Raw genomic sequence first — 26,098 nt, 5'->3', positions numbered from 1 at the left:
ACGAGAAGTGACATTTCGCAGCGCCCACCCCCCAAAAAAAGGAAAGAACAAAAATGTAACGCAAACTACAAACTACGAACTCTGGCACTTTTTCTTTAGTTTTGTGTGACGAGCACAACGAGGTCCGCGGAAGCCTTTTCGGCTGGGCTCACACTTGAAGAGCGCTTCACGCTGGAGCCTCCACTTACGGATAGTCAATTCTGTCACATCTAGCCATGGAGCAGCGGCAGAGTTTCCAATTTCCTCAGCCATCAGAATTGCACTTCTTTTAAAGCGGGCATTGTTACTGAGCTCGTCGCATTGCCATTTGCTCGAGTCCAAAGTTGCGGAAGCACAAAATTGTGCTTCGACGATTGGATTGGATGTTGCCAGCGTGTGCTATGTGTTGCCGGCACAAGACTGAAAGATCGAGAGATTTGTCAGAGTCATTTTGAAGGCCTGCGCTGCGGACAGCGCCAAGGCAAATTTTGAGGCGTTTCGGTTATAACACGAACCCCCAAATTAGGTAAGGGAAATTTTGAAAAAAACTCGTGTTACATTCAAGTAAATACCATAAATACAACAAGTGCGTGCTCGATGTAAACAAGCAAAATGGAATGCATGCATTCTCGATGTAAGCAAGGAAGATACACGAATATGACAGACACTAAAAAATTCCATGTCGAAAAAATTGTGTAGAAAGAAAGCCAGAAAGAATAAAATAATAACTGGGGATCTTAAACCTCTCTGTCCATCATAAGATACTCTAGGGATCTAAACCTCGCCACAAGGCTTTTTCCTTACGAACATCAAGTTTAGAAGTAGAATCATAGCAATAACTTATATGCGTAACCTATATATGCCGATAACATAAGATTGCAAGCCGATTAACCAGTTTTCGGAAAAAAATATTTTTCCGAAAGCTTTTATTGTGCCCGTCTGTCACGGATTTAATGTTATTTATATAATTATATAATTTATGAACAAACCTCATTGATACGAATATGTTCTTGGATGATATATTTTGCCGGCCGTTAAGGTTCACAAACACTGGTCCTGTTTGGCTCCCACAGGGATATGCAAATTAATTTCCCGTTCGTTGCGTTTGCCTTTCCAGTAGTCAAATTCAAAAACTGACACTTGAAGTGGCCGACGCAACTTGTTGGCCCACCCGGCCGTGGCTACCCCTCTTTCTTGCGCGACTTTGACCTTCTGGGCTGCGCTTCCTGTTTGAGCAGGCATGACCTCGGAGAAGAGTCGAAAGAGATTCGGGCTTTTGTAAGAGCCCGTTCAACTTTCCACCCCTTTCTTTGGCGTATGTGCATTCGCTTACTTCGGTCGCGCTTGGTTCCCCTCATTCCACCAGTTTCATTCTGCGAAGAGCTCAAGTTAGTAATCGTGCATTGCGAGCAGTGCACACGCATCGGGCCTTACCAATTTTGCACCAGTTCGCACGCATCGAGCTTCACCGCTTTACACCGGCGCCATAGGAGCAATGGCCAACACGGGGGACCAGCTAAGTCGGTCGATGGGCTCGGAAATTATGCTTACTCTTGAGGCCGACATTCTTTGCTTACAATTATTAACGGAACCCTAAGTTTAAAGAGCAGTTCACCAAAAAGAGGTTTAGGCCTAAAATCTAAAAAATATGGCAGTACTCCACAGTTGCGAAACTCCAATTAAAATAAATAGGTGCATGAGAGTTGCTTCTTGCCTGATCTATAGAGCCTTCTCAAGAACGTTATCAGCTGCTGCATATTCCCAAGTCGTAACTCTTTTTACAAGGTCCCTGGAAGAATGTATCAACAAAATCCTACTTTATTCCTGAAGGGCGCATCGCTTCACAAAGGACACAAGCTTTTAAGCTCCTACAGGAGTCCGAGACCATAGTGCAGTCCAAGATGTGTGCGATATTGAAAAAAGGTTAGCAAGTTATATGGAAACAAGAGGCTCACCTTTGCCAATGCTGATGTTTCCGTCTTGACACTGTTGGGCAGGCTGCTAGGTTCCTGAAAATAACAAGTTTGGTTTCATCGCAAGGCTCACGCATTTGTTCGATTAAGCTTACGGCCTCAAAAATGTATCCTGAATCATCCAAATTAGGGGTGGCCAAGAACCTCGTTCAACCCGGAAAATTCTGAATCGGTCACTCGGGAGAGCTATGTGCAAAAGCTGCAAACTTAAAATTGGCTCAACTAATTTTAAAGCATCAGTATTAGTTTTGGATCTTACCTCTTCATGTCTTTTAAGATTATTTTCTTAGGCAATGCTTCAATTTTATGTGCGGTTCGATTCATTGCGATTCTGTACACCACTGGCGTAACCACAGGCTGTGCCTATGGGGCATCAGCCCTCCCCCCCTTCCCGAAATTCAGCCGACCCTATAATATACACGTGAAGTTTGACCCCCGCTCCCCAGGTCATGAACATCCCAGCCAGCTCAGCCCACCTCAAAAATAATTCCGCCTATGCCACCGCTGTCTACTTGCGACCTTAAAAAGAAAGTCCCTCTCTAAAGGCACGAAACGGGATCAAGACAGGGGGACAGCAATAGAGAACTATCAGCGGACAACCCAAAACCATGGCGAAAGATGCTAGGCAGTTCTTGACTCACTCGTGCCTACATCAGCTGCACTAGATCCCACCATAATTTTATGTAATCCCTCATCAAGGCCCCAAAGCTGCATTATACATTGAATGATGAGTGGTGTGACATCCCGTTTGCAAGCAGTATTCACAATGCATTTGCAATATACTATATATCCATAAAGTGCTCACACATCATTTGAAAGACAAAGAAAGAACTCTGTTTATATAAACTTGGGAGCGTGTTGGTTATTGGACAAAGACGACAGAAAGAATAACACATTTTGTTTATTCACCCCTTTTAGCTGTAAAAATACCAGTCAGTGCTGTGGTCTGAACTCAAATTATCTGTCCCAGTGCATCGATCCTTTGAAGCTAGGCAAAGAGATTTACTGGGGTGAGCCATCGCTCCACACTACCTTCTCAAGAGCAAAAAGTTGAACAGAAAAACGAGTGGGCCATCTCTAGGGACGTAGTAAGGCAATTCCCTCTAAATAATCATGATATTTAAACCCCGAGACTGGGAAGGAATCTTCAAGCCAAAAAAGAAGGAAAAGAAGAAAGTGGACAGACAGCGTCTTAATGCTGATGTTGTCTGTCTGTTCCCATTCTTCTGTCCCTTCTACTTTGTCTTTAGGTTTCTTTCCTAGTCTCAAAGTTTAAATTTCACGATTAATATGCACCAGCTCGTCTGCACTTGAACCATTTTCTTCTTTCTTAATAACAATGTTTTTTTGTCTGGCCACATCAAGCAGTCTGTTCAAGATGGCATCAAAAAAAAAAAATATTCAAGTGCATTCACGCTATCGCATAACGTGGGTTGCAGGACAATAACTTGGTGCTCGCGTAATTCGCTATAATTGTGTTGGCAACGTTTCTGTGTCTCTTCCTGAGCACGAGTCTTAGGATTTTCGTGCCATTTTCACTTCCACTCTTTAATTCCACTCCTCTACCTGACCCGTACTCCATCTACGACGAGCCCCCTAATGCGCCGTAACCAAAAGTCTTATTCTTCGAAGCCATTACAACCTTTCCGAGGTCTAGTCAAAATGGCATGCAAGTTTGTCTGCTCAGGCTGCCGCACGCTTGCGCCGACACAACTGGGTGTCAGCTACGGCCACTGTCAAAGCGTCTCTTTCGAACGCCCGGCCTCCAGCAGGCACTGGTTGCTTTTCGAAGCGTGCACTGGCTGCATGTGCACGCTCGAGGCACAGGGAGTTTTCGCGAAGGACTCAATTCCCCGAGGAGGTTCCCAGTTGTCACTGTACAACTCGACCGACACAAACCTTTTTGACGGGGGCCCAGAGGTCGTCCTCCTCCTCCTCGTCAAACAGCCCGCCCGCAGAGAATGTCTTGGGTGCAGGCTTGGAAGGCGCAGGCGCTGCTACGAATTGGGAAAACGCGAAACGAGCGAAAAGGTTAAGTTGTGCTGATGCCCCCTGCTCTAAGTGAGCTGCTTTTCTCTACGATTTGGAGACTGAGGCATCTAACAGGCAGGGCTTTCAAGGTGGCATCATTCTTTGGAAATGGCACTACCAGCTGACCAGGTTTACAGTAGGTCGTTAATCCAGAAACTTATCTTATAAAATAATTAAATTTAAAAACGCATGCTTAGTAGATATGCATGCTTACGGATACCAATATGAGTGCATAACTTTGTTTTAGAGAAAACAATACTAACGCCATTATGGCAAACCACAGGTCTTAAAGGGGTCGTGAAACGTCTTTCCGGAATTCTGAACAATACTAATCTTTGTTCTTCGTTATATGACCCCCATTCAATCTTTCGATGGTCGAGATTTATACAGGCATAAAAAAGACAAGTTCAGTTTCCCTGGGAGCTTCCCTCTCAGTTCTACAAATACGTCACGATAGGTAACCACTGCGGAAGGCAAGTTTGTCCGCTTCTTCCGCAGGAATTGCCGTAATGTCAGAGCACCAAGCTTTTATTAGCCGACTGAAAAAAAATGGTAGGTGGACCACAAGGCATCTAGCATTGAGGTCTACCCACTATCCTTCCAATCAAAGCCAATCTGAGCTCGGCATTATTCTGATGTCACCGCAACTCCTGCACAAGCAGCAGACGACTTGGTCTCTGTGCAAGGAATTCTTGTTGTCTGCGTAAGATGGCAACAAAGACCAAGCTCTGAGGGCGAAGCTAGAGCGTCAGATATCGCGCCCACAGAGGTGCCATAATGACATCACTCACACAAGTCAAGGGATGACATCCAATGTTATGCTCAGATACTCGTAAAATGGCCGACCTTCGTGGTCGGCTTTTAGCTAGGTTTCGAGCCGCACGTCGACACTTTAGGTTGTTTGTACTACCGTATGTCGCACTACAGAGGGGAGTCCGATGGAATTGTTTGCAAGTTTGATCAGTCGAGCCATATCCCGATACGATCGCCAAATGACGAGCAGCAAATACATTCTTGCTTCGATCAGATAATTGCTCATCCGCTCTAACAAAAAAGACGAGAAGGCTGTAAAACTAAGCGAATTGAATTGCTTTTGTGTGTTTGAGAACCGGTATGTCAAGTTGCTGCTGAAGAAGATTGTGGTAAAGAAAAACTTGTGGAAAACTCGCAGCCGGTCGTTGGAAAACCGGGAAGACTAATAGTACAACGTCCTAGGACCACGCCAGTGAAAATAAGTGGCCCAAAACGGATGTGCCGACAGTTGAGAGGTCACGCATGCGCTTCCCTCCTTTCTAGTGATTCTGCAAAGTTCTGAGTTTGAATCCTCCGAGGATAATATTTTTTGCTTCACTTTGTGCTTTATTCAGGGGTGGAACTCATGAAATGTACTTGGGAGCAGCTACGGGAGCAGCTGAAACAGCTGTTTTGGGAGCAGGTTGGGAGCAGCTAAAACTACATTCTGGAGCAGGCTAGGAGCAGCTCAGATCAGTTTGCATTGCACTTAAGCTTGTATCTTAGACAAGCACGAAAGCATTTTCAATTGTGCTTAGCAGCAGAGATGAACATGAGCGGTTAGGGACCTAGGTAGAGGGGATAACAGTGTAATATATGCGAAAACTTGAATTTTTGTGAGCCTTAATGAGAATCAAACAGCAAGTACTCTATGTTTCTGAAGATAGCGTCCTTGATATCTTCTGAGTGGCCTTCAGACGCTCAAGATGCAAACCAGCTCTGCTTATCGCAGAACCCACACGTGCTCGACATAGTAATTATATGTGCGAACCACGTAGCGTGCGTAAACAACGGACGTGCAGTTGCACGGAGGAACAGGGCAACAAATTTCGAGTTTATCCTATTGTGCAACTCGATATCGAAGCAGCAGACTACGATTAGCGAAGTTATCGTATTTGAAGCGACAAGCAGGAGCAAGGTTAAAGTACGCCGAGCAGATAAGTAGAGCTGCTGACCGGCAAGGTTTCGGATCGGACCGCGTTTCAGTTCTATCAAATCACGATTTATCTTGCAAGAATGCGGTTCCAACTCCTAACGATGAAGCACTAAAAGGAATATTTTGCTCATTTGCTTTCGACTGGATGACGTCCGGATCCCGGGCCGCAGAGCCTCATGCAATCTGACGCTTAACGACTCTACCTCACCTCGGCCTACTTGCCCTACCGCTTATGGTTGAAGAGTAACAATCCAGTCGCAGGTGGTGTAGCGCTTAGAATCCGAGTTTTTTCGCGCGCTTCCGACTCGGGATAGACAAGGGGAATAAACAGAACAAGGGATTGCAAGCCCGACCAGGCTAAACGCCCTCATTGTTGACAATCGAGTCGATAAAAACCGAAACCAAGACAAAATAAAACTTTTTTTTTGGGCGGACGTTTTGCGATTTGGCGCATAATGGCGCGAGGTATTGGCTTTGGCGCAGTTTCTGCAACATGGCGCAGGATGGCGCAGACACATGCGTCTGGCGCAAAATGGCACAAATGGCGCAGCCGTTCCACCCCTGTTTATTATAATTCTAATCCACAATAAGTTTGTGAACTGCATTCCACAACAAATGTGAGTTGCAGCGGGACGGGCAGCATGATTACGACAGTTACCAAACAACAGAAGACGTGGATATTTTTGAAACCGAAACTGTATTCCAATCATGTGATGTGGTGGTGTCCAACTAATATGAGAATGCCAAAAAATAACCCAATGTTTTTATCACTCCCAATTATTTATTTGAAGATTAAATATATCTGCTCAACTTTTCCACATAGCTACCATGACGTTTTGTTACTCATGCTGCCATAGGGTGTCGCATGGTCGTTTCAGAAAGTCCAAAAAACATGATTTTTAAACGCGGTTTATAAAACGCAGACGCAAAATTTCGTAGTAATACTTGGGAATCAATGTCTTTGTGGTTTAATGAATATAAGAAAATTAAAATCTGGCAGGCGCATCTTCTTTTTGAGACCCCTTTAAGAGTCGCAGAGGCAAATCTGTAAATTTCTTGTGCACCGCAGAATTGCCTCCCTCTGCTTAGGAACCATCTGCAGAAATCCCCAAGGGCCACACGCATGAAATGAACAATAGGAACGTCACACATGTTCTTCCCAGGTTGGTTTAAAACCAGGTTGGTTTAAAATCTAGCTGAAGATTCACGAGACGTTTTGCAATATTCAAACTAAATTTCTGCTGCCGGAGGCATGTGAATCAGTCCATGCCCACACTCGATGGCAGTACCTTTGCTGGCCTGGGTGTCAAAGAGGCCGCTGGAAGACGGAGCTGGACGCTCCTCTTTTTCACTCTGTTGCCGCTGAACGACCTTGGGGGCATCCTTGAACAAGCCATTCTCCTCGTCTGAAAATGAGCCGCAAGGAACTGAACAAGGCACGGCTCGAATGTGAGCACTGGTGCTCTTCCAAAATATTATTAATTAAAGGGCAACTCCAGTCAAAAACAAAACCGAAATAAACGACTGGTATGACTTTAGTGACAGCAAACATGATCACAGCCGAAATAGTCAAAGTGAAGCCGCGCACTCCACTAAAACCGATTTTAAATATGCGACAAGCTGCTCTTTACGAGGTGGCAAGCCGGTTAGCTTTTAGTCAAGCAACAATGGGCGACGCGTACTGCATCACTACCGTGACGTCACTTCGTGGCGGGGCTGCGGTTGATTTCACACGTCGTACCGCACACCGCAGCACTACCCTGACGTCATATTGCGGCCGTACAGCTGATGATCAATGTTGCCATCCCTCTCTAGCAGATAGTTTCGGTTTCGCCATTAACGCCCGAAAGCAAACTTTGAACCGTGACTTTTATAAAACTACAAAAAACATTGAAAAAAAATATTATACCTAGCAATTCATGTACACTGACAGAGCTGAAAACAGTCGCGATCCCAAATTTTAAAATACTGACCAAAGTTTTTTTTAAAGGCACATCGTAACTAAGCCTATGTCTTTGAAATGTGCAACAAAAATGACGTTAGGATGATTTTCTGAAATTCCCGACTCCACAATTTTTGGTTACATACTGGCTCCAATGACACGAGCATTTGTACAGCGGAAACATTCTGAAGAATGTGTTTGTGGTCAGTCTCGTAGCCTATTGTGAAACTGTCTGGACTGAAGTATTTGAGATCCCATAAATTTGGACAGGAAATTGTACCAGATTTAGATTATGCAAGGTTAATCCTACTTCGCAAAACCACAAATGAACAAAAATGCCACAAATTATTTGCGAAAAGCCTATCAAACAAAAGGAGGTTTGCAAAATATGAAAAGGGCCGTAGCCAACTGAGAAAACTCACCAGAGTGATCAGAAAACACTTCTTCGTCTGTACTCGATGCTCTGGGTGGGAGCTTAGGTACAGCAGCTGCCTGAGCCCGAACAGCATTTTCTTTGACTTCCGACGGCCTTGATTCAGATCGCATCAGGGGCGGTGGACCAGAACCTGTTACATGCAGCATAACTTGAGAATAGGCCAGGCTCAGCCAACACCGATAACAACTGCAGAACTCTCGTAAATTCAAACTTTGATTGTTCATGCAGTGGAACGTCCTTACAAGGAAGTCAGACTTAAGAAAAACATTTTCAATACAGTTGAACCTCGATTTAGCGAAGTCACCGGGATCCCTTAATTATTTCGTTAAATCGGGAACTTCGTAAAGTCGAGAAAGACATTCTTCGGGATAGGCTGCGCGGGGAATCCGAATTTGTTCGTTAAATCGGGAAACTCGTAAAATCGGGTTTCGTTAAATTGAGGTTCAACTGTATAATCAAATGCCTCAACCAGTATACAAGCTCAGTTTCACTTCACTGCAATCATTATCCTTACCATATCGGTCGTTACTATTGCCGCAGGCATGATCGAGAAGATATGCTTCTTCGTTCATCTGGAAGATATGCGTACACTCTCACCCCAAGCGTAATTGACAAGAAGGCCAGAATGACCTTGCCTAGTCAGTCTTGCCCCAGCTCTTTCCCGAACATTCTAGGCCGAATATTCGAGATGACGAACGTGGTAGGTAAGGAGTCGAGCGCCTTATTGCCGATTCATTCTTCACCCCGCGCATAAGAATTCGCAGCTTCTTTTCGTCCGTTGCCTGAGGGTCGGCATGGATGCAAGACGACCTCAACGAAGCTCGTGATGGTTTTGTTGGGGCCCTGGGTTCGCTTTCGAAGAAGGTCTTTGGCCCTCTCCCGTCGTATTGGCTGGTGAATGTCTGTTTCAGCAGGTCTTTGCAGGCAGTCAAGGAGGTCTCACGATTCTTAAACCAGTGCCTGACCCTTCCTTCGGGCACAAAAGTACAGAATCTGCAGGCGCTGTTCTACCGTCCATCGGTTGTATAGGGACCACTCGTTTGTACTGCTGTAGCCAGTCCTCGACGTCCTCGAAAAGCTCACCGTGGAAGGACGCAGGCGTACACGCAGCGACGGGTACGATGGGTGGGGTGGTCGCGGTTGATCTTGTCGAACTCCGGGGACTTGCCTCGAGTGCGGCGGCTTTCTTGTGCGTTGGCTTGCTCCTCCAAAAGTCTTTCGCTGAGGAGCGGGCTAGCACTACGGGCACTCATAGGAGTACGCTGTATGGGTGACATTCTGCACCTCCAGCAGAATGTCACGAATGACAGACGATGGCCGCTTACGCTTATTACGAAGGCCACTGTGCCGAAAACATGCGAGCGTACACAGAGGCGCACGGGGACCCTTGCATCCCCCCCTCCTCCTGCACGCTGTGCACGCAGAGCATGCATAGCGCTGCTTCTGATGCTTATGCGCCAACGCAAGCAGGGAGCAGAGGAAGCAGCGTCCACGTTCCAACGCTACTCACGGCGCCCGCGGCCGACGCTGTCCGACTCCCGTCGGAATCTGACCAAGGAAGCAACGAAGCCAATGGAGTTTGGAAGAGATCATTCCTTCGGGAGCCCCCCGAGGCATGCGCCTGCGGCGTACGACGGGGTGCGTCGTATGGAAGAGTGGAAGTGTTTACTAAGTTCTGCGAGGATGAGAAAAATGACTGGTCTAAGTTCGAAATTGCCAAAGAATTCGACGTTCCGGCATCGGCTGTTCGATACTGTCCACTGTTTTGCTGAACAAGCAAGGTGTACTTGACGGGTTCAAAAAGTTCTTCATGCAAGAGAAAGTGCACCCGCAACCCGAAAATGAAAGATTGCCAACTGTTTTGTGCACGTCGGATTTTCTCTCGCGAGCATGCCTGCCGAGCCGGCGCACCATTTCCAGAGCTGCAACTATCTCTACAGGAATGTGTGAAAACATGTTGGCAAAGCCACCGAAGATCACTTTGATTCGTTCTCGCTTAACAATGTGGACGCTTCCATCGTTGCTCCTGCTACAGATGCCGCGATTGTAGACCTTGCCTGCGGCCAGGGTAAACATGAGAAGCAACGTCGGAGGCACCTCGGGAAGCTGCAACGACTGCGGAGATGCGAAACATCCTACGGCTGCTTCGAAACAAAGTGGAATGCAGCGGCGGTGACAGTATTCTTACGGTGCCTGGAGCAGTTCAAGGAGCACTGATGCCCAGATGAAATTATCGGCAAACTCCGCTTAATTATCTTTTTACTCGGTAAAGCTTCCAATTGTTGTTTATTACCAAGGTTTGTTTGAATAAGTATACGGGCAGAGTGTTCCTCAGTTTCCCGTCTACCTTCAAGGTTGTTGGCGCTGACTTTTTGGCCCTGTCGCTTTGATCGAATTACCGAGTATATTGTATTTTTTTACCGTCCCGTTGACATCGTTATAACGAGGGATTACTGTATATATTTACTTCCTGTGATCTGTGCAAGAATGTTTTTGCCATCAACGTATTTGCAGTTTTTTGGAAGTCATAAAAAATTGGGTTCATAGGTATTCCTTTTTATTTTTAATATTGAATGTGCCTTAGATAACTCACGATTTTGAATATGTTTGGTATGCATCAACTTGAACAGCGCGTGATCGTGGAAAACAGTGAATGCGCCTAAAACCAGCTAATTCTCGACCAGCGGTTTTCGGGCATAAAGATTATGAATTTCGAGCCGTAAATTGTGTTCTGGGTAGTTGGGTTCTCGTAAGTCATCTTTAAATAAAAACACTGGCGAGCAAAAGTATCCTGCCAGTGTCCCTTTAGAAAGTATTTGTACTGAAGTACATTGTATTTATAGTACTTTACTTATGACAAGCCCGCTTACGTTTATGAGTGGGGCTTGTTATAATTGGGTTTGTTTTAATTAAGCTGATTTGACTAGCATCTGCGGAAGCCCCATTATTTTCATACCAGACCAGACCCCAATTTTCTCCAGATTAATCGTAAATAAAAAAGAAAAGCTGGAAAAAGGCAGTCCATCCTAAAAAAAGCAACAACAAAGCAACTACACAGAGATGAGAAAAGCATACCTCCAAGCATGGACCGCGCCCCAGCCGGAAGCTTCTTCCCGCTCTGGGTGAACTGCGGCGTCGGACGAGTGGCTGGAAAAGCAAAACGGTGAGCCAATAACTGACCGTACTTCAGAAAGGATTAAAATACAAAATTCCAACTCCATCTTATTCCGGAATGCTTGGCAGTGCAGTGAAACAGGCAACAGTTTTAGGGAACCATCTTACGAATCAAACACAGATCGGCCGACAGCCCATACGATTGCCAAATGATCAACTCAATCGCAAAATTTCGATTTCAATGGCAGAAAAAGATTAAAAGGTTGAAAATCTCCGAAACGAATCGCTCCTATATGCCTCCGGAGCAGCAAGGCGACTGCTGAACAAGGTAGCGCTAAGATTAAAAAAGAAAAAAACTTGACAGCCTAGGGGAACTTTACCTATTCAGGTGGCACCGAAGAAGAGTGCTTTGTACCTATGCCAAAAATGGCAACGTATCACCGATAACCGCGGCCAACCAATGGAAGCGTGGACGGTACAACTGAAGGGTATCCTAGCGAGGGCGAGCAACTTTAGTCAACTTCAGTACGTGGCAGCCCAGATGAGAACCGGTGGCTCGACCTGGCAGGCACCCGACAACGACTCGATCCAAAATAGATACAAATGAGACCGTTGCCACACCAACTGACGCGCAGCCTATTTAGGGTGAGGCATCCGCCTCGACAAATTGCCGCGAGTCGGTAAGGGGATTGCTTACTCGTGCTGGAGGCCCGCTCCTTCGCCGGCGGAACGTCGTTGAACAGGTCCCCCTGCGACAGAGAGGCACAGGTCAGTTTTCTGGTGTTTGTTCCCCATTTTTAGGTAGCACAGGGGACTCTTTATTGTACAAAGTCGATTCTTCCAGGAAAGACCCTCGCTAGATTGCTGTCAAATGCCTTTGTAACGAATTCCACGGGACCAGGGTTGTAAAGTACCTAGGTACGAGTAACTGTAAATCGGTATCTAGGTACTTTTGTTGTACCTGAGGTACAAACCTAGGTACTTTCATTTCTCAGTATCTGTATCTGTATCTTAGGTACATTTTCCAGTAACTTGTAACTAAGTGAAGTTACTTTTTACAGGTACTTTTCTATTCACTTCGTCAAAATCGTAGAAAATACAATATAACATATAACTGAAAATAAATTATACTTACAGTCGTCAAGCAATTTAACTTCACGTAGTGTTTCCACGCAATAAATCGAACTCAAATTTTGCACTTTACAAAACTGAAAATGTTTGTGAAAAAAAAATAATGGGAGGACGATTAACCTTCGCCTTTAAGAGTTGAACGCGACAGGGTTATCGGGCCCCGTTCGCATGGCCTTCTCAATCGCTTCTCATGCTCTTGAGTCACACAACGACCTAGTTCTTATGATACAACACTCCCGGCGCGATCGAGGAGCTTTTGCCAGTGCTTTGATGCCATTGTACCCCTCAAGGTTTATTTATGTGTTTGCTCGGCACGCGCTAACAACACTCGATGCGATAATGCCTTTACCCTGACACAGACAGACATCGAGGCTCTCTAATGACGGCAGGATCGCAGTGCCATTCCCAAGCCCTCCGTTGCCTAGTCGGTAGCATGTCTGGCTCGCAACCGAAGTGTCGTGAGTGCGATCCTGCGTAAATTCTTCAAATTTTTCTTTTAGGCAAATGAATTAGTTTATCAAGTGGGATCATTTGAAACATGCGGCGACCATTAATTCGTATGTATTTAACCACCTTCATTCCACGCATGACGTCACGTTTCACATGAGCGTTGTGGGTTGTTTGAAATTCCCGCGCGAAGTCATGTGGCTGTGACGTCACGACCCTATCGACCATTCAGGAATTTCCCGTCACGCCACCGACGCCACCGGCATCCGACAGATTTTCTGTGACCCGAGCTCGCAAACGCGCTCGCCGTTAAAATATTTTCTGCCTTCCTAAAAACGAAAGAAAAAACGTGAAAGCTTGAAGACTTTCGCTCGTCGTTGCGTTGCGAAGGTTAGGTGCGTGTGCACTCGACTCTTCGTTTCTCCATGCCGCCGACGTCTTCTGGGCCCGCCAATGGCTTCGGTGCCAGTGCTGGCGCTGAAGGGCAAGCCACGTCAACAAGCGAGTTTGAGCAGGACGTCGTAAACAGTGGAAGCTGTGTCCTCGGTGAGCCAATTGGAGCATGAGAGTAAGGCACGTGAGGGCTCAACTCCAATCCTTTCAGCAAGTGCTCGGCATTATGGAAGAAGCAAGCGAGGTCTAATGTGGTTGCTGACGCCATCTCTTCAAGCTGTGAAGGATATTTGCCCACGCCTGTCCTCACGCGGTGAAACTCTACATACGATTGCCTCAAATCGCTTCACGGAATGCTTGTTCACAGTGAGGGAAAGTTGAAGGAAGTTTGTGAGAATTTTAAAATTTCGCGATTCACGAAGTCAGACATTGACTTTATTGATGAGTATGTTCAGGTGTTTACACCTCTCGCACAAGCTATAACTTGCGCAAAAACAGCATGTTTATGACATATCTCCTGCCTACAGTGGCTTCACTTCACAAAAAATGTCCGCATTGCTGACGGAGAACTTGAGGTACTGCTGCCCGGTGGTCGAGAGCTTAATCACAGCGATCAATAAGAGGTTTGCAGGTATGGAGGAAGAAAAACATTTGATAATATCTGCCGTATGCCATCCAAAATTTAAGGTTGCGCGGATAGACAACGAAGTGGAACGGAAGCGGGCCTGGGATTATCTAAAGAACGAACTTATGCGAACATCAACTATAGAAAAAGCGTCGTCAGGCGAACAAAGTGGTGAGGATGAAGAAGACTGTAAGCACTTCATTAACTTCCAAACATCGTCCTCATCTGCTCCATGGGAACAGTAGTTTGTACAGTACACCGAACTTGCTCCGACAAGAAGTCTCGACTGTCTCAAGCACATGCCGCTTCTGAAAAGCGTGTTCTTAAAATTCAACACGGGGCTTCCAAGCAGTGCGGCGCTGGAGCGCGTTTTTAGCATAGGAGGAACAATTGCTACCAAACTGCGATCGAAGATGTCGGATGAACATTTCGAAGAAGTCCTGATTCTGAGGTCAAATCGAGCACTCAAGTGAAAAAGACAAAGTCTTCGAATGCTCTGGTGAGAGCGTTTTGCCTTATTTCTCCCATTGACACCAATAAAGCACGTTTATCAAACTTGTTTTGGTGTACATCCCAGTGTATTAAAGGATTTACTTCCAATACTAATGTGACAAATTTGAGAAAAATACTTGATGTGAAAATAAAATGTACCTTTGAAGTAACTGTACCTGTACCTAGGTACATTTTTAAGCGAGTAGCTAGATACGCACCTAGGTACATTTTCGTATGAGTAACTGTAACTGTATCTTAGGTACATTTTTTAAGTAACTTTTACAACCCTGCGACGGGACCAGAAAAAATGTTTGTCGTAGAACTCTCTTCGTTGTATGGGTCTGGCACGAAAACTTTAACGTACGAGAAACGAAAGCTATCGTGTAACGCTGCACCTGCACGACAGTGTATTTCTGAGTGGTTCCATTGCTTAGATTTTGGTGTCATGAGAGGGAACTTGCACCAAAATCAGAACACGCTCCTCACATCTAGACCCAGATGGAAGCGGGCGGATATACAAACGTCAATTCAGTTATAAAAAATCAAGACAGACCGTTCCGCTTCAAATATCCATCCATTTATGTACAGTATAGACCACTTACAACGTAACCGCTTATAGTGCAGGACCGGGTATAACGCGGCTTTTTTAAACCACCGGTTCGCCTCCCATAGAACTCCATGTATGTACATACCGTTTAAAATGCAGGCACGCAAAGGGAAATACCGGTTATAGTGCGGTTTCTGGAACAGCCCGGTGGCCGTAAAGACTGACCGGCGCAGCGAGCACGCTTCCCTGTGCGGCACTAGATAACCGCCGCGAGCCGCAAGCGGCACTCGCGGGGCAAGGAGGTTGCTCGAAGAAGCGGGGAGAAGTGGAGAGAGGCTTCAGTTGCCATAGCGACGGAGGGACGCATACACGTGTCGTTCACGTGCGTGCGTCCTTCCACTGCAATGGTTGGAAACAACTGCAACGACAGACCAATCGCAGGTTGAGGATAAGTGTTCGCGCGCGTTGCATGCCGGTCGCGGGCCGGCTGCTTCTATCCGCAAACATGGCGTCGGTTGTGATTGTCGACGTAGATGGCGTGGTGGAAGCTCGTCGTTCCGCGTAAAAGCGCTATCCTTAACTGTGAATTTTCGTTGTGTGTCGCTATGATAACTCAGCACGTACTAGAAGGGAAGATCCACCTACTTGTGCGGCGATGTCGTGGCGGCACCCTCAAGACGGCAGAAACGCCCGTGTCGTCGTGTTTGTTTACTTCGACTACAGTGGTGCTTTCTAAGCATTTGTGTTTTCGAACATCGCCCGGATTTCTTATTTGGAGCATTCCATGCCTGTGCTCAACTTAAAGGTATTACTGGCGCGTACTGTATAAAGGATGCGAATTTTCATGCATTTTCATCACCAGAGAAAAGTGATTAGGGTTAGCAATCCTGAACGCTCGCAACGTCAGTCCGCAACCCGCGACGCCGTTAAAAGGCTGCGCTAGGCAAAAGTCACTAATTTCTTTCAAAACGTGTGACACACTTGAGAGAGAAGTGTACTAGTCTGGTGAAATAGAGACTTTCCTCAAACTAAGCTTTATTTTTCATCTAACATAAAATGAATTCTTTTAGAAAAGTAAGTTGTCTCATGGCATGTATTTTGGCCTGAAAAATTGATGTTTTGGTTATAGCGCGGTACCGCTTAAAGTGCGGATTTTCGCGACTCCCGCGACATACGTTATATGCGGTCTATATTGTAAAACAAAAATTTGTTGGGGTGGTCATGATACCAAATACACCTAAATCGCTAAATGGGCATTTTTGTGGTACAGGCATTCATTATAAAGACACAAGACTGTGATACATTAAAATCTCATTGCTTGTTCATACGCTTTCGATAGAAGTGTGCAAACATCAAAGTTTTGACTACAAATCGAAGATAGATATTTTCACACAAGTCGTACATTTAATGCAAATTAAAAATGGTACAGTCGCACCCCGCAATAACAAAACCGTCGGGGAAAGCAATTTTTTTCGTTCTCGCGAGAATTTCGCTGTTGCGAAAATGGACAAATATGCACGCCTATTACTTTCCAGAACCAAAACTGATGCTGTCCTTGGATTTCAGAATTGTAGAAAGTGAGCTGCACGGAATACTGAACTCCTCCACAATATCCAACTTCTTTCTGCCTTTTGCAGCTTTGGCGATGATTGCAGACTTCTCCTGAAGCATCACAAACATGTTTTTTAACGGCAGGTGGCATTTTTCCGATAGGCCAAACAAAAAGAAGTAAACAAGGCGCGAGTGATCTCGGCGTGCACGCGGCAGACGGCAAAATGGCAGCGAGCGGCCGGTGATGTCGTCACGCGAAATGTCCCGTGCCTACGTAGTTGCCAAGAGATGGACTAGCAGAACGCTGTTTTTAGCTACCATAAAAAAAAATATTATTGCTATCATCATCATTATCCAACCAAATGTAAACCGCAATGGCCGCGCCGATGTTTGTCGGAAAGGTATGTGCCCGACCTGTCGGATGAATGTGCTGCTCCACTTGTCATACTTCTGCTTTCCCAACTGGCCCATGTGCCGAAAAAACGTTGCAGACCACTACCTCAAACTTTCGTTAATGCGGGACTGCCTTTTAAAAACTCTTCGCTTTTGAGAGGGTGCAAATGCATTGAACCCTACGGACGTTCGCCGGGCCCGCCAGATTTCTTTGTTGCGGCAAGAATTTAGAAAAAATAGTTTTATTGCCCTTCAAGCTAGTGAAGATAGTCTGCCACTTCAGTTGCTGCTCTTGGTACGCTTCAGCAGAACGGTAAAGCTTGACAATAATGAGCCACAGCATGAGTGCCATGGCATTGATTGAGGCACATGGTTGACACAACCATCACGTGACCTTACCAGTAGGAGACTAGCTGTCTCACTACAACTGCCGTCCAACTGTTTTACAAAGCACCTCTTCTAGACTTTTCAGCTCATTACTCAGAACGTAACACTCGGACAGTAAGGTGGCCAGTATGGCCAACAAGTGAGTTATAGCTTAAGTGACTAGAAACACTAACCTCAGGTGCCTGTACCAGTATTACAAACATACTTTACTACAACTGGTTCCATACCGTATTTCAAACTTGCTTAAGCAGAACTGCGTGTTCTGCGAAGCTCCTATCAACAAGAGCGCACTGCATTTCTTTTCTTCAAATATTCTACATACTATTACAGATCACTGCCTCGGAGCCAAAGGTTTGTCAACACTACGAGGGTGACTAAACAAAAAGAAAACAGTCACCATCTGACGATTAGAAGTCACCTTTTCGTCGTCTTCATCGTCGTCGAACAGCTTTCTTGGGCTGGAGAAAGCGCCACCCCTTTTCTTGAATGGAGACTGCTCCTCAGCCTCGGTGAACATCTCTCCATCGCTCGGCACGCCGAACAAGTCCTCCTCCCGTCTCCGCACGCTCCCGGCGCCCTCTGTATGCAGTGCGAGCAAGCAGATGTCACAACAAAACAACTGCAAGTCAAGCTAGTTGGAATCTGCCGCTCGAATAGACGGCGAAAGAATTCAGACGAGGATGTACAAAGAACAAAACAGACTAGTAATATACCAAGCACACGCCTTCACTTGTGAAAGCACCCTTTCTATTCTTTGGGAATTTCACATTTCCATACAGTAAAGGGCGAGCAACCTCCCGCCAGCCAGGGGCGGATGCAGGAAATTCCTGAGGGGGGGGGGGGGTTAGGTGTTGGTCAGCGTACCATATGTTTAGGAACCCCCTCCCCCTATCCTTTGTTTTATGCCCTAAATTTTACATATGCAGAAGTCAAGAGGGGGGTCAGGCCATCCAGACCCCCCCTCTAAATCTACACCTGCCGCCAGCTATCCTAGCAGCGAGGCTGCTTCTTTTTTTTTTTTTCACAAAATTTATGCGCCGACAAGGTTCTTTTGTTTTCTCGTATAATAAATAGGGCAGTGCGAATAGTCGAGCTTCGAACTCAAACCGAATATTGATTGACCTAATAATTCGTCGTGACTAGAATTTCTGCTATCCGACTTTTAGAATAATTGTATATATAAAATATCGGTACTGCCTAACAACATTCGGGTTTATTAAAAGAATTCTCTTCATCCAGTAAAAGAAAAGAAAGGTGTCCGAGAAGGCCAGCTAAGGCGTCAAGTCCTCTGGGGCTTGGCACATCTCTCGGCAGGTGCACCGTCTGTTTAAGGGCCATTGCGTGGGCAAGGTAACATGCTGCGCGACTTTAAAATGTTCGCGAGAATAAGGGCGGTTCTTGAAGCCTCTATGTATTGCGCAACTTGCGCCGTTTGCCAGAAATGCAAGAGAATCTTCGACACACTCGTTCCACGGCGAGGCGCTGTCGTTCAGACGCCTCTCTTTTCTTCGACCATAACCCTCACGGGCCTGTGCTAGATCTCAACTGAGCCCGCATTAAAAAAGCCGTGGCTGACTAGCCATTGTGATAGAAACTGGTTCATATCTGTAGTCCTCAAACAAAGCAGTCGGCTCGACAAAAACCCACAGGCGACGCACGCAAAAAACGTAGGGAATATAGGCAAGTGTTTGAGAGATGGCGTCAGTGTGTTCTGTCGTAAGCATGAGGCTGAACAGTGCCCTCGGTTGCAACCAAATGCAAGTGCCTAAATTAACCTTTAGCCGAAGCTCTCAAGACATAAAGGTGTATACCAACAAAAACCAGCTCACAAACAGTGGATACCCTTCGTCGGAGTATCTACCGTTTGCCAGCCCGCGCCGCAGAGCTCGGGAATTGTTCCTTGGCTCGATTTGGACCAGCAACGTACCAGCATACGCTCGTGTAATCTCTACTGCACGATGCACTTTAAAGAGCCCATTGTTAACGAGTCGCACTGCACCGGCTAGATTGCTCGTCTATGGCGTGAACCGGCGTCGCCATACCCCAAAAGTACGTCGACCTCCCAACGTATCAACACTCGACATCCAATTCACTTTCTTTGCCGACGAGACGCGGGAATTGGGTCGAGGCAAAATCGATTGCCGAGCGTGGCAGGAGCGAGCGTGACGGCACTTCGTCGATTACGACGTTCTTCATTGCTTAGGTGTCCGATGAAAAAGGACGCCGCGATCTAGTCTTGAATGCCGGAGCGGCAAACTGGGCACGGACGCGATTGAGCAGACGGGGAAGCAGGCAGCTCACCGCTCCTCCTGGAAGACACGGAGCCCCTCTTGGGCGGTGGCTCGGAGGGCAGCAGGTCGGCGTCCGAGTCCGGCTCGCTCTCGCTGCTCGCCGAGTGCAGCTCCGCCTTCTGGTCAAAGAGCTCCTCCTCGCTGCTCTCCAAGTGGTTCCCATACTCCCGCAGCATTGCCTGTGCCATCCTCGTGTCTGCCGGAGCCTTGGCTTCCTTCTCCTGCGAGCATGCAGAGACCCGCCGAGAACAAAGTCTTCCCCGCTGCTTGAAGACAGGACCGTATGTAACTTGTCACGAGCGATGCATCGCTCATTATCTGTCACTTCTTCAGTTACCGATTCACTATGCGACAGATTTCTGTCACTTCTAGACAAGTAACAAAATTTGGCTACTCTTTTTCTGGAAAATAGTTCATTCATTCGCTTATTTGACCCTTAAATGCCCACGGGGGCTTTACATAGGGCGGGCAAAATTTAACTATAAAACGGGACAAAATATATTGTACACTAGGTTACTTGTCCAACCTATACAAACGTGATGTTAAGCGCAACATCGCAGCCTTCGGCCCCGGCTTACGCTGCGTTTGCGCAATCTACGCCTTACATACAATTAAGTTTTTCCCAGTAGCCCTTTGTCCGTGTGCCTAGGTACTCTCGCTCCCAGTGCACTGCCGCCATTATCGAAGGGCAGCCAGGCTTGCCGTACCATGGTAGAACCAGCATCTAAGTGGCCAACGTCAGTTTAGCCTTGTTGCGATTGTGTTCATCATATTTCTCTGTAGTTTGCCAGAGCAGCGTGGCTGATTTGTTTCTGTTCATACCGTTTAGCATCATAAGCAACCCGGCAAAGCATTGACAGAGGAATAGCTTTTCTCATTCAATAGCCTTCGGGGAATGCCCTGTAGCAATACCATTTAGTAAAGCAGTAAGCTGGGCGAGTTGGTATACAGTGAACATGGTGAAAAATCGCGCACAAAGAGACGAGGACAAAAAAAAAAATAGTGTGCCTGTCTGTGTTCTGTGTTCCTTCCTCGTTTGTCGTCTCTTTGTGCGCAATTTTTCACCATGTTTAGCAATACCAGTAATACCGTTCATTTTGCTCTGCAATTGGTTGTTCAAATAAAAAAAAAAAGAATAGCATTCTTTTTTTTTTTTTCTTTTGCATTCTGTTGCTCAAGATGCATGTCAATCAACGATGAAATAAATAGATGAAAGCTGTTTGTCTGATGAACCCCCAGGTACCAGCTGTCAGCCGAAGAACATTGCTCGAATATGCAACGCGTGCCGATAATTGAACAATAGTGTCCTTAGCCTTTGAAAGGTACTTTCCAGAAAAGGGAGTGCGAGGAAAAGCTTCAGGTCTGGTAGACTCTAAAAACAGGACGTCGAACCGGAACCAAACTGCTCTTGTTAGCCAAACCAGAACTGAACCAAACTTTTCGTTGCCATCTTGGAACTGAACCAGGAAAAAATATGACTAACCAATTCAAAACGGATCCCGGAATTTTTTTTTTTTTCTTTGTATCACAAAACTAATATACAAGAATAAAAAATAGCCAGTTGAATTTGCAATCTATGAGAAATTATGGGATTTTGTGGTCGCGCACCAGTCACCTAGCTGTGTTTGGAGATTTGTGTTTGTCCTTTGTCCCTCTTGTTCCCCTTCTCCAGGGATTATTATCGTCATTCTAGTCCAGCAAGCATTGCTGGACTAGAATTTAATTGCATTATAATCATAACCTTAAAATGCAAGCCGTTCACTCTTGTTCGCGTTAGACTGGTGGCAGCTGATAAAACCAGTTTGCTTTACTGACATCTAATCCCTGGCTAGCTCAGCTGGCAGAGCGCTCCACTGGAAATGAAGAGGACCCTGGTTCGATACCGGGACCAGGTGGATTTTTTCGGTGGTGCACCAGTCACCTAGCTGCGTCTGGAGATCTGTGTTTGTCCTCTGTCCCCCTTGTTCCCCTTCTACAGGGATCATTTTCGACATACGTTTTGCACAACTATGTTTGCGTGCCCAATTTCAGGTACTGCGTACGTTCGGAATTCAAATTCTGCAAGGCATGCCAAATTTATGTGTCCTTACGGCTGCACCCTGTCTATTGTGAAACGTGTTTCGTAAACTATATTTCACGATATGCATATGGCGACAAGGTGCCCATTCCATGACTTTACTCACTGTAATTAATTCCTTAGTTGAAAAGCACAACTATGAATCAACTTTTAATACTGCGACGCAAAGTTGCAACAATCACGGATATTTTAGGCAACCTACCACAGTTTGCGACAGCCTTTCGCTTCAGATAAAATACATGTGACTGAGGTAAACAAATGAATGTTAATTAGCATAACTATGTTTCGTACGTTAATCTTGATTTTTTTTTTTTTTTACTGTTGCATAAGTAACTCAATTCCTTTTTTTTTTTTTGGTACCTGAAAATAAAAGTGGATTGTATGAACAACGAAAAAACTGTATAGTTACTCGTTTCAAGGCGAAAATAGTGCCCATTGCCAAAACAATGAGGAAAAATATATTCTCAATTTAGTTGCTCAAACTGGTTTGAACCGTTATTTTTGCTCCCCGCAAATGAACTGAGAGCTGGGAACCTGAACCGATAAAAATTTTGGTTCGACACACTGAGTAGGAATACCCTTCGTCTGTCATTGTTTTTGTTGTTTACAAGCAATTCTTTGCCTCTCGAGACTTCGTTTTCTTTCCGAGTATGGTGAAAAAATGGTTGCGGAGAAATTGACCAAAATACCAACGAAGTAAGATATGACTACTCAATAAATACATACTATGCAATCCACTTATAACGATACCAGATATAACAATGTACCGCTTATAACGATTAGTTTCTAGAGTTTCTAGACTAGAAATGCTCAGTTTCTAATACAACAATAATCGGTGGTAACGATTGAATTTTCGGGTTTTCTCATAATCGTTATAAGTGGATTGCACTGTAGTACTTTGCTTAAAGGTATCAGGCTGTAAAGGCAGTACAGGTAAAGGTATCGGGCAGTAAAGATAGTAAATCACATTAGAAAACTATAAAAATTGCTTACTTATTGGCAAGTGCATGGCTTGTGAAATGCTTGAGAGAAAAGGACACGACATGGAAGTTAGTTGCCAAAAATATCAGGATGAAAGTGAAAGACGACGACGGCTTACGAAGGATGATAGCGCGCAGCAAGAGCAACTGTTTGTCTACTTGGGTGTGCTCTTTGCTTGTAGCTCTCAGAAAAACCACTAGACGGCGCTCATTACCAGAAAAAGGTAAAGTCCCTCGACAAAATTAATGCTCACAAATACCGCCAATCATTGTTGTGTAAAGACACGTGCCATGAGCAGTGCTCCGCCACCATTCGCTTCCAAGGACCGCTCATTTCAGTTCTGCGCCACCATTTGCTTCCAACGGCCGCCCAAGACATGGGCCAAGTGCACTGGCACATTTGACGCTACTTTTGCAAGACATTGAGGGTCTTTAGAGAAAGATCCATCGAAGACTGGCATTCCAAAAAAGCTAAAGAGTAAAGGGCCGTGCCTATTCGAGCATGTGTCAAATCCGTCCGACCGTTCTCAAGAATTGCCCCACGCAAGCGAAGGAACGAGACAAAATGAACTGGATTCGACGGGTTAGTGTCGACCAATTTGACACACTTTTCGTACCACACAAGTATTTTCTAGCTTCATCTCAGCTGCCAGCTTCCCAAACTCAAAAAATAATGCGGAAAGCAATGCATTATTTCAATTTGTTACTTTAGTTTTGGAAAACAAGGTAACAATCTTCCTACTTAGCTAGCAAAATAGGTAAGCCAGAAGGTGAAACCACTCTGTGCATAAGAATCGCAGAGATTCAAGAATCGCAACCACTCACCTCGTCAAAGTCGCTCTCCGACCGGTCGCTTTCGTACTCTCCTCGACTGCTTTTTTCTTCCTCCTCCTCGTCTGCAAGTAATTAGGAAAAGAAAAACACTTTCATCGAGAGCAAAAGACCAGGGCTTCCATGCACAGCTTCCGTTCATCGGTGGCAGACGTCCAACGCGAAGTAAAAGCCGGCCCCGCAACAGAGGCCACCCATAGTACCCCCTCCCCGCAAAGGAATAAACATTTCAACCCATACCCCAAGCTTTACTTTTGTATAATCCCATACAACTGTTTTAGTAACTGTTTTAATAATATGCTGTAGCATTTTTGTTATTAGATTGTTTTACTGTTTCGTTTCTTGCATATATTTTTGCAGTTTTTTTTTCATTCTGCAATGCTGTTTTGTTGTCGTTGCCAGCCAAGTGGTGTAGACTTCTACCTAGCTACCCCAGATATTGGGGTGCGAATAAATGCAAACAAACAAACAAGGCCGCCAGTGTCTCCCGCCGTGCACAAGAGGGATGGGGGGAGGGGGGCCACGCACCCTCGCTGAGGAGGTCCCCAAGGCCGACCCTGTCGTCCTGCACGAAGGCCTGGCTGCCGATGAGCAGGGGCAGGGCCCGGTGCAGGTAGGGGTCCCGGGAGCGGAAGAGCGGCTCGGCAGGCGGTGCCCCCTCGTCCTCGGAGTCCTCGTCCGAGTCCCCCTCCTGGTTCAGGTCCACAAACTCCAGCGAGGAGCGCACCACCTGCACCCCGTGCTGGAACGCATCCCGCATCCGACGCACCAGCTCCGCCTCCTGCTGCTCCTTGCTCTCGGCCTGCAATGCATCGGATCTCAAACTTCTGAATCTCAAGGACCTGGCTTGACTGAGAGCCGAGGAAGCCCTCTTGGTCGCGGCATCGACGCAGCAAAGCAGTTCAGAAACCTACAGACGCGAAAACTTTAAGGCATGAAACAAGGCAGAGTTTCACCCATAGTTCGGCATTCATAGATGGCTCTTTGAGAACCCACGGTCTAGACAAACAAATCCATTGTCTTCCCACGCATATCTGCTGCCCTGAAACGGCGGGGCTTAGACGCGGACATCCGCGGCCCTGACGAGCCCATACTGCTGGCGACACTATTAGAGAGGGAAGCGGCAAAACGTCACTTGCAAGGTCTGTACCTAAAAGCTTGGTCTGCTGGGCAAGTTGCTAATTGACATTCACATTAAAAATAGCCAAGGTTGGGCAGGAATACTCAAAAATGTATTTCGAAATAGAAATACGGGGATACATTACAATAGTAGCTAAAATACTGATACTGAAATATATCTGTAAAAGTGCATCGCGACACGTATCGGAAATGCATTTTAAATAGAGGCAAAAAGTATTTGAAAACACAAATACAGGAATACATTTTAGGGAGGGCAGAAATACAAATACAGAAATACTGATACTGCAGTACATTTTTCAAATTTGTATGAGACACCAAATGGGATGAAGCTTGAAGTTTGAAGTTTTCGACTCTGAAATTACTTTCCTGTAGGCTTGGCACTTTGCCTTGAAGGTAGTGATTTTGGACGACGAGTAGTCTTCAGTGGGCTCAAAAAAACGTTCCATCAAAGACTGACCACGGTCCCTTTCCTGACATCCTGTCTGTCTGACGAGGGATACGAAAAGACTTCGACCTCTATATAAATTCTATGTCATCCTAAATTCCATCAAAATGTCACCATGCCCCTGTCCAATAAGGACGCCCCTGTCAACATTTATCACATGATGTCACGGCGGAATCAACTGGTATTCTTTGTCTTTAGGTGTGGCCTTGAACATGAAACTGTACCACGCTGTTGTACGAAAGGACAATACGTGCTTTCGTTGTAGCTTACCTTGAAGATCATGCAGGCAGTGTCATTTGGAATTTTCGAGAATAGTGGGCCACCTGAAGCATCCTGGAACACATGCCTTCTGTTACGGTTGATAAAACGATAGATACGGTGGCATCCCTGTTGTGAAGGTTCTTCCTACCGAACCTCCGCCACCGACGCATGGATTGCAGTCCTCAAGTTTCGTCTTGCATACTCCAGATAGAGACCTCGTGGATTGCGACCCGATATTGCCGGCACAGGTGCGAGCTCTCCGAGAAACTGTGTGCTCGAGACGAGTCGCAGGTGTACGAAGTCTGGGTCGGCACAGCAAGGCCACGTCTGACCTCCGTCCTGGGTTTCGGATCACCAGAGCAGCGGGTCACTTTCACATCGACTGATGACGTATCCTTGAGCCGTGCAATATCACGGGCGCAGCCGCAGACGCATTAGAATACGTGTTGAACTTTACTGCGTGAGTCATCCTACTATTTCAAGTCAACCACCGCCAGGCTCGTGCTGCAATGGACTGTGAATCAGCTTTGCCGGCTGGGTGTACTGTGTACGCGAAGGCGAGCGAGACGGTTAGCAGCGGGCTTTGGATGCCAGCAAACAATGACTCAAGAAACCCCTACCTAAGGACCTGCGGCACAAGATGCTCTGCCTCCACTCCTGGCACGCCACCTGGTTCGAGTCCCC

At 46.1% G+C, this 26,098-nt stretch overlaps 1 protein-coding gene across 1 annotated transcript in view; it reads right to left on the bottom strand.

The window, feature by feature from the left end:
* The window catches only part of LOC8030844 (WASH complex subunit 2), a 64,699-nt gene that overhangs the window by 25,249 nt on the left and 13,352 nt on the right, over positions 1-26,098 (bottom strand). Inside the window, exons 6-15 of the mRNA XM_029979957.4 lie at positions 24,097-24,370; positions 23,563-23,633; positions 19,691-19,901; positions 17,808-17,968; positions 12,121-12,172; positions 11,385-11,456; positions 8,296-8,439; positions 7,221-7,337; positions 3,852-3,949; positions 1,935-1,988 (exon numbers count right to left, since the gene is read on the bottom strand). Coding sequence (XP_029835817.3) covers positions 1,935-1,988; positions 3,852-3,949; positions 7,221-7,337; positions 8,296-8,439; positions 11,385-11,456; positions 12,121-12,172; positions 17,808-17,968; positions 19,691-19,901; positions 23,563-23,633; positions 24,097-24,370 — 1,254 coding nt within the window. The remainder of the gene's footprint in view (positions 1-1,934; positions 1,989-3,851; positions 3,950-7,220; positions 7,338-8,295; positions 8,440-11,384; positions 11,457-12,120; positions 12,173-17,807; positions 17,969-19,690; positions 19,902-23,562; positions 23,634-24,096; positions 24,371-26,098) is intronic.

This window comes from Ixodes scapularis, unplaced genomic scaffold (assembly GCF_016920785.2).
Source record: "Ixodes scapularis isolate PalLabHiFi unplaced genomic scaffold, ASM1692078v2 PGA_scaffold0__279_contigs__length_252992795, whole genome shotgun sequence".
Taxonomy (NCBI): Eukaryota; Metazoa; Arthropoda; class Arachnida; order Ixodida; family Ixodidae; genus Ixodes; species Ixodes scapularis.
The sequence above is the reverse complement of the archived record's forward strand: the minus strand, read 5'-3'. Positions and strand labels throughout refer to the sequence as shown.